Source organism: Amaranthus tricolor, chromosome 1 (genome assembly GCF_026212465.1).
Source record: "Amaranthus tricolor cultivar Red isolate AtriRed21 chromosome 1, ASM2621246v1, whole genome shotgun sequence".
Taxonomy (NCBI): Eukaryota; Viridiplantae; Streptophyta; class Magnoliopsida; order Caryophyllales; family Amaranthaceae; genus Amaranthus; species Amaranthus tricolor.
The window spans coordinates 2,412,972-2,421,447 of NC_080047.1; the positions used below are offsets into that span (position 1 = coordinate 2,412,972).

Consider the following 8,476-nt stretch of genomic DNA (forward strand, 5'->3'; position numbering starts at 1 on the left):
ATAATGTACAAAACCATTACAAGGAAACAAAATCTGAAGTTAAAATTTTGTGAATAATCCAGCAACTATGTGTGCAAGGCAAAAGATTTTGCGAATCTATGGCATATATACAAAAATCTGAATAGAAGAAAAGAATTCAATGTTTTGATAAGCCAACATTAATAGGAAAAAAATAAAAAATATTCAAGTCTTGGGTATATCAATGTGAATTCAAAAAGCAGCTCTTGGGTTTAACTGAAGTACCAAAGAGAGACCTAAAGAACAAGCAACAATACCTTCAACATCAATTGAATTGAAGCGACGGGGCAAGTAATGCATAGTTATCGCTCTCGATCCCTTTTACCCGTTCAAAACATATAACTTATCATACGCAAACAAGATAGTTATGCCCATAAATGCAGAATACTTTAATAATTTAAGAGAATGTGCATACACTAACATCGGCACAATAGTAGCAAAATATGCAAAGTTATGCTTAACTACATGTGCGCAACTGAGCAAAAGAACATTCACTACTAAGCCCAATGAACAAATTTCCGATAAGTTTAACTACTTGCAGCCAAAAAGAGACGAGCAACTTTACTATCGACACTACTATAGACATTGAAGAACTGCGCTCTCTAAATCCAAGCTAGTTTGTGCGCTCCAATCCAAACGAGATCATTCAAAAGCCCACTGGTTCTCACGCCTAACCTCCTCTTCCTCCTCGGGAGTGAAGTCGTTCTTGATGTTGAAAGTTTTTCTGATTTCCTCTGGGGTCTTTCCTTTGATCATGTCAGCAACAGTTTGGCAAGTCAAGTCCAGCAAACTTTTGATGTTGAGGTAGTTAGCAGCCTGAAATAAGAAACAGAGAATGGTGAATAGACTAGAAATAATGCATATGGAAAAGGCAAAGGAAATCATTATCATTGCAAAACTATAACTATATACTATTGCATTAAACTCAACAAAAGTAAATAGAATTTACTCACATAAAAAAAAAGCATTTCACCAAAAGTATTTCATTTAATTGTCAATTACTCATAACAGACGAGCAATGCATGATGCATATGAGAAAGGAAAAGAGCGCTGAAACTAGTAAAAAAAACACAACCGATATAATGTCAGGGATCAAAAACTTTCTTCATAAAGTGGATGATCAAGGGGAAAATTCACCAAAAAGAGTTGTTAGTGATCAATATATCATCAATGAATTCTACATCAATCGAATATCTTTATCGTCATAGAAAAATCAAAAATGACTAAATAATAAAAAGTAAATCAATGGCAATCGAAACAACTACCTAGTACCTACTACCTTTAAACAATATAACTAATGCTATACAAAAAAGTTTAACCAATGAAACAAAACTAAAAATTTGACTTCAGAAGAAAAGACAAACAACATCCTTACAACCATATAAGACCCATAAACCAATTATTAAATGTAATTACACCTAACTAATTCAAGTCAAATAAGTCCCAACACCACGCAAAATTCTTCCCCAATCAAATAAGAAATGCTTATTACACAAATTACTTTAATCACACAAAAAAAACTATTCAAATTTGGGAAAAACAGTTCATTATTTTGACTAGAATGACACAAAAATAGTCCATTATTACACAGATAACGTACTTATTGACAATTCTTCATAAACCTGTCTTTTTCACTTATTCGCGTCATCTCACTTGTGAACGTTTGAACATAAATCAAGACTAATCTCTATCTAACGCCCCTACAAAATGAATTTCATATCAAGTAACGGTTTTAACCATTAAAAGACGATATTATGTCGAAACAAACAAAGATATTACTGGCATGATTTCACATGAAAATATCAATATGAACCAAGTAAAGTAACTTGCCAAAATTCAGATAAAAAATTAACAGACACTATCTATTATATTCGCTTAGATTCCAGAGTAACAAGAGTTAGCCGGTAAATCCACCACAATCGAAAGAGTTGTAAACCCTAAAATATCCACAAGTTCCTGAATAATTTCACAAAAACTATCAAAATAACAAAATAAAAGTACACGAACAGTCTGGGCTTCCACATAAAACAGGATTTAAACCACTAGTGTTATAAAACAACAGAATCAAACAGAACACATCGAAAATCATGTCATACATAGTAAATTTAAACAAAATCTCTAATAAAATCGAGATCAAAAGTCAAAAGTAATTTATGTACCAATATGAGATCAAAGAGGGTATTTTGGTCAACTTTAACAAAGTCAGCATCCCAAGTCTTGAGTTCATCATCAGAAGTCGATGAAGATCGATCTTCAGCAGAGGATTTGGAAGCAGCAGCTTCGACATGCTTCTTACAGTACTCAATAACCTTGGCGAGGATCTTTCCGGTCACATTCGGGAGAGGAATAGCAGTGTCGGCACAATCATCCTCAATCATGTGTTTGATTGTTTGAGATTCTAAAGCAACGGATTCTTCAACTTCGAAAGTTTCGCCATCGGAGGATTTTAGGGTTATTTTCTTGCCAGAAGAAGCCATTGATGAGTATCTTTCGGAGATTGTAAGAAGATAAGAGAAAACCCTAGATTTAAGGAGGAAAGAGAAAACGGTGTTGGTTGTAACTACGATTGACGATTTGAGTGCTATTTATAGTGTTTTCAAGGAAGGGACCCAGTTCAACTTTTAAGGTTATTTTGTAAATTTTAAATATATTGTAAAATTGCAGTAATGAATTCAACGAGTTTAATATACTATTTTATTTTAAATATATAATTGTATATAGGCAACTATTATTTGCAAGTATTCTAGTTTCCTTATTTTTATTAAAAAAAAGGGTTTCCTTATTTACTGTGTATGTAGTATTTACTAAGATAATCAAAGAATAATAATTATTCAAAGTAAATTCTACTTTAATTAATACTCACCCCTATTTACCGTCCTATTTGATTTTTTACGGATTTTAAGGAGAGTCAAAAGTGGGACCCTAAGGGTAGGAAAGATAGTAGTATTATGGGTTTTTAATGTAAAGGAGGAAAATTAGTACGGGTAATGGAGGGTATAATTGAAAATAAGATAAAGCATAAAAGTCAAAAACCCATACAAAAATAGAAATTAGACAATTAAGGGGACTTGACCATAAAAAGAAATGAGACACATAAGCTGAATAGGAAGAAGTATTAATTTTAAGGAAAAAAAAAATTTGAAGTTGATGATAAGAATTTGAGTTAGATTTAGAAAAATTTAAGTGATGTAATCTAGATTAAATAAGGTCGATAAAAATGATTTAATTACGTAAATTTATATGTTGATATTGAGTAGCTGTTATATGGACATTATCATCATCTTATCTAGTGTATTTTGTTTACAGAAATTATAACTATAATTAGGATCTGAAAAGGGACATAATTTTGAAAGGCAATCTAGAAGCGGTAACCAACATATTATTATGCACTAATTTTTTTTTTTATCAAACTTGTTGTTAACATTTAAGAGAAAAATTTTAAAAGATAAAATTTAAAACAATGAAAAAATTTAAAAATAGTACATTACGCTTTTGCAAAGTTAAGAGTGAAAAATATAGATTAAATGACTGTCGTTAATAAAATTTGCTAGTTAATGAAAAAAATATGTAAACGAAATGAAATAAAAGATGTAAATTGAAAAAACGTTAGTTATGATAAAAAATAAAAATAAAGCGAATTTCATAAGATCAACTAAAAATATGCAATTTTTTAACATCGAGTCTAAACATGTCAATTCTCATGTAGTCACACTGACGAATCAAAATATATTAATTATATTGATTATTCTCATAAAATAGATTATCAACTAGTCATTTGAGATTTTGAAATACAGCATGATATCAGTATACACTGTTTCTGTGAGCTATAGTTACAGATATTTCCATGAAACTCTTAAAAGACTGATCACTGATTCATTCATACATCAAAGATGCACAGACTTATTGCAGCAAAACTCTACTCGCTCATTGTCGTGTTTCGATTCCTACAGCTTCGAAACAGGTAAACCTGCACAGTTATTGCATTTTCAGTCAATACGTATTGAAATGCAGCACACGTATCATGTATGTACGGTGTGTACGAAGATGTTGATATTGAGAATGATAATTACTTAAAGCTTTAGCATTGACAATGCTCGGGCTAGCTCTTGGAGGTGAAGTGTTTTCATTCAAGAATGGCTCAACGCGGTTGGGGTCAGACCACACCGGGTATCCTCTGATCTTACCCTGAAATTCAGAAAAAAGTTACGAAATCATATTCTTATCAAATAAACTAATCGTATTCACTAGTCCAGAAGGCCCGACCCAGTGAACCAAACAGGGCTAACTAGGGCTGAACGAGCCCACTAACCATTTCTAATACAGCGCAAGATAACAGTCATACCAGAACATTGAGTGCGGCCAGTGTAGCCATTCCTTCACGAGTCCACTGCATAAGAGAGAAACACGTAGACGGGCAAATTTGAATTAGAACCAACAGATACACTCAAATCGACAAAGTCGAGATTTAAGAACAGTTGAAAAAACATGAGATAGGCACCTTGGAAGCTGATGCGATGTGTGGCACCACAACTGCGTTCTTCATGTCAGCGAGACCAGGTTTCATGTATGGCTCATCCTAAGATAGAAGCGGCGAAGCACTAATATGATTCTCTGACATGGAATAAGAACATAAGTCGTGAAGGGTAAGAAAGGGGATACCTCAAACACATCAAGACCAACTCGAAACATGGGGTTCGCTTTCAAATGTTCAACAAGAGCTACTTCATCAATCACAGGACCTCTACTGCAGTTAATGAGGATTGCATCCTGTTGATGTAGTTTACATGGATATAAACAATTTTTGACGCAAACGTATAATGAATCGAGTACGTGTTCTAGAATCCAGACAAATCATTGAAATTACCTTTTTCATCATTGAGAGTCTCTCTTTGTTCACAAGATGGTATGTGGTTTTATCCAACACAGGGTGTAGACTTATCTGCAAAGGGTTTAATCAAGCGAACTTCATAATTACAAAAGCGAATTTCGCATCATATACTCGATATATTCAATAATTCTCCCCCGAAATCCCATTAATATTAAGCTATATACGGTACGGAGAACCTTACAAGATCAGCCTGCTGGAGTACTTCATCCATACTCGATGCTCTTTTCCAGGTGACAGGTTGTTCACCATTGGCCTTCAGAAATTCACCATAAGCTACAAAAGTAACATCATATATCACATAACATTTGAAGATTCAGGTTACTAAGAAGCTATGTTACTTGGACTCGGGTACTGATGTTGGATATTAGTATGTGTCCAAGTGTCGGATACGTCTAAATATTCAATTCTACACCTAAAATGAAGGTCTAAGTGCCATACCAATATCCGAGGAGCAAGGATCGGAGACGGGTACGTAAGGCAAAATGAAGAGTCCAAATAACATAGCTAAGAAGTTATTGACTAACAGACTATATACCGGTGACAAACTTTTCCAGGCGAGTTGATTGATACAGATCAAAGTATATCAGGTTCATCTTGAATCCCTCAACCTGAGAGTAATGCATTGGCAGTACATGTGGTTAGTTGATCTGATTAGATAAACAACCGGATATTAGGTCCAACTTGAGCATATTGTTTATGAATGTTGACTCATGCCATGATATAAGCTAGCTGTGTGTATCAATGCATGAGTAAACAAACTTTCAGGGAAAAATTACCATCATCCTGGCATAAGCAGACCCAATACGACCAGCTCCAATCACACCAACAGTCTGTCCTTTAAGCAAGTTTCCGACAAACCTGATTGATAAATGAGTTCGGAATCACAAGAGCAATTCACCCTCTTTGTAAGTTGAATGGATTCAAGAAGTGATATAAGAAAGGCCTTACAAGTGAGGAAGCCATCCTTCATACAGACCAGCCCTCATAAACTCATCTGCTTCAACTATCCTACGGGCAGCTGCCAAGGACAGTGAGGCTGCTAGTTCTGCTGTAGTCTCAGTGAGGACTCCCTACGAAAGGCAGCAAAACAAATCAGTTCATATGTCTCAAGTTTTGTAAAGCTTCTAATATGAACACTCGAAAGGCAGCAAAACAAATCAGTTCATATGTCTCAAGTTTTGTAAAGCTTCTAATATGAACCGTTTATCAGTAAATACATTTATCTCAAACTAATGGAATATTACAGAGTATTCGGCTTTAATAGTCAGAAATTGTTAAAATTTATCGTCAAATGAATACTAATAACCAGGGGTGAATCCAAGATATTAGTATAGTATAGACCGAACAATCATCTCTGTAGGTGTGTTAAACCAATTTGACTATCATTATTCTATGTTATATGTTACACAAGTCAATATCAATACGTTTTTAATCAAATGACTCGGGCCATGGCCAACTGGCCACGACATGCCTGAGCCTTGATTCCCCATGATCCAATGAGCCATAATTTGATAAAAAAGTTCCGTTATTACTTTTGGAAACTAATACCCTGATGGCCTGACAAGATCATCATCTTTTATAGTCAAGAATAAGTAAAACAAAAGGGAAATTTTATAATGGAGATATGAACATATTATGCAAGAATTATTTTAGTTTTTGAGCAGGAAAACTAAAACAAAAGAGCAAGGTTGTAAAGGGAAGAAGGACCAAGAAAATTGAGCCCACCTTATACACCATAAAAAGTACATGTTTTCTTTAGTCCTTACTTTAAGAGTCAGAATTCCTTAAAATCTATCATCAAAAGTTTGTATGGGACATGCATAATAAAGCTATAATCTTGTCAACATAAAGTACTATTTGGTACTTCTAGTGATTAGTATCATCATTCCATTAGCCTAATTCCATTAACTGGTTTATACCTATACGGAGTTTGCCAGTGTACGTGTTTGCTGTAAACAATCTTAACCCCGTTAATAATAACAAAGAGATTGTTTCTGATTGTGGTAAAAATTATTTGTAATAAATAAATGTACTAAAACGAATTTAGTAAAGTTGAAAACTTACTGGAGTGTTACCAACAGCAACACCATACTTAGTGGCAGCATTAACATCAACATTGTTGTAACCAACAGCCATGTTACTGAAAGCTTTACCACCTGCCCTGCTCAATGCAGAGAACAAAGTCTCTCCCCAGTCCTCAGTCAACTATAAACACACAAATTCCAACCAAAATTCCGATAAATCATCAAATATTGAATAAATTTAGCACTCAATTTAACAAAGGGAAAAACTTTACCTGCCCAATTACCCCATCACACTTATTTCCAATCAAAGCAATAATATCCTCAACAGATAAGATGGTTTTCTTCTCAGTACAAATCTACATATAAACATTCAACAAAATATCATTAAAAAACAAAAAACTTAATTGGGTTTATCATATCAACAAACATGTGATAAAAATGTAAAAAGACAAAAATTACCTCAAGTCTACAATCTTGTTCAACCAAGAGATTGATCCACCTAGTTCCAGGCATGGGTTTTGTGCTGATAACTCTGTATTTTCCATTGGGATTATAAACGTCAATTGAAATAGGCTTTGCCATAGTTAATTTTGATGGAGGATTTGGTTGATGCAATTCAACAAACAGTTAGTGTGCTTGCAAACTTCACTCTTGAGTATTTTCAAACTCGAAAGATAGGCATGTTGTGACACAAAATCCACAATAAGATTTGTCTGTTTGTTGATTATATGATCATCAGAACATTTATCTGATATCTAATGGTGTATAAAGATGTAATCTTTTGATGAAGTAGAGTAAAATAGTGAAATTCGATGTATATGGCCATTTTGTTTTTGTTGAAGATAAAGAAGGGTTAGCATAGCCTCTCATTTTGGTGGGAAGGATAATGAGATTGTGGTCTCAAGTTTGTTGATCATTTTCATCAATTGTTGGAGTTCTTCATGGCTAAGGGCCCCTCATAATTGTTCGGAAATTTCACTATATTTTCAAAATTTAATTTTAAAGGTAGTTTATTTGTTTTAAAGGTTTGATTTTTTGTTTATTTTTTAAAGGCTTGAATTTTAGGATGCATTCGCTTTTTAAAGGTTTCAGTAGCTTTTAAAAGGTTAAATATGTTGTGATTGACAATACAAGTGAACGCATTGTCATTCATGAATAGTGCTACATTTGTAACCTTTCACCCATCCTTTTCTATAAATACCTACATGGTATTGTAATGTAAATATATGAGAAGTAGTAGAAAGATAAAAACAGATATAAATTTATCTCTTATATTAATATTTCTCCTTATATTCTCCCTACCTCTTAACACGTTATCAGCACCAGCTCTACCCTTAATAATCAAGAAGGTAATATTTTTACAAACCTAATTAAGCATTTTTTTTTTCTTCATCAGCATCCACAAATGGACCAACAATCAAATGGTGTCAACATCATCATCCAAGGTGTTTCTAACACATTTTTATATTTTATAATTGAGCATAATTCCATACCCTTCACTACAAACCCAGCAAGGACTGATTTAAATCAGCTCCGACATAATAAT

The 8,476-nt window shown here is 33.6% G+C and overlaps 2 protein-coding genes across 2 annotated transcripts; both read right to left on the minus strand.

Moving 5' to 3' along the window:
• Positions 1–272: 272 nt before the first annotated feature.
• Positions 273–2,577, minus strand: LOC130798716 (SKP1-like protein 1A). Its single transcript, XM_057661821.1, has 2 exons — positions 2,178–2,577; positions 273–834 (listed from the first exon to the last, which is right to left on the minus strand). Exons 1-2 carry the CDS (start codon positions 2,493–2,495, stop codon positions 661–663), a joined length of 492 nt encoding a protein of 163 aa, XP_057517804.1. The 5' UTR covers positions 2,496–2,577; the 3' UTR covers positions 273–660.
• A 1,136-nt stretch (positions 2,578–3,713) lies between these two features.
• On the minus strand, positions 3,714–7,906 carry LOC130798715 (glycerate dehydrogenase HPR, peroxisomal-like). Its single transcript, XM_057661817.1, has 13 exons — positions 7,390–7,906; positions 7,203–7,286; positions 6,971–7,111; positions 5,855–5,976; positions 5,683–5,764; positions 5,442–5,514; positions 5,088–5,179; positions 4,883–4,957; positions 4,678–4,785; positions 4,517–4,594; positions 4,361–4,405; positions 4,089–4,203; positions 3,714–3,985 (listed from the first exon to the last, which is right to left on the minus strand). The coding sequence occupies exons 1-13, from the start codon at positions 7,510–7,512 to the stop codon at positions 3,963–3,965; spliced, it is 1,161 nt and encodes a 386-aa protein (XP_057517800.1). The 5' UTR covers positions 7,513–7,906; the 3' UTR covers positions 3,714–3,962.
• Between the last annotated feature and the right edge of the window lie 570 nt (positions 7,907–8,476).

Excerpts from the sequence above, each read along its gene's own strand:
- LOC130798716 (XM_057661821.1), bottom strand. The coding sequence starts at position 2,495 with ATGGCTTCTTCTGGCAAGAAAATAACCCTAAAATCCTCCGATGGCGAA. Across the intron at positions 835-2,177 it reads CCCTCTTTGATCTCATATTG|GCTGCTAACTACCTCAACAT; the intron begins GTACATAAATTA and ends TTCTTATTTCAG.
- LOC130798715 (XM_057661817.1), bottom strand. The coding sequence starts at position 7,512 with ATGGCAAAGCCTATTTCAATTGACGTTTATAATCCCAATGGAAAATAC. Across the intron at positions 7,287-7,389 it reads AACAAGATTGTAGACTTGAG|ATTTGTACTGAGAAGAAAAC; the intron begins GTAATTTTTGTC and ends GTTTATATGTAG. Across the intron at positions 4,406-4,516 it reads ACATCGCATCAGCTTCCAAG|TGGACTCGTGAAGGAATGGC; the intron begins GTGCCTATCTCA and ends TCTCTTATGCAG.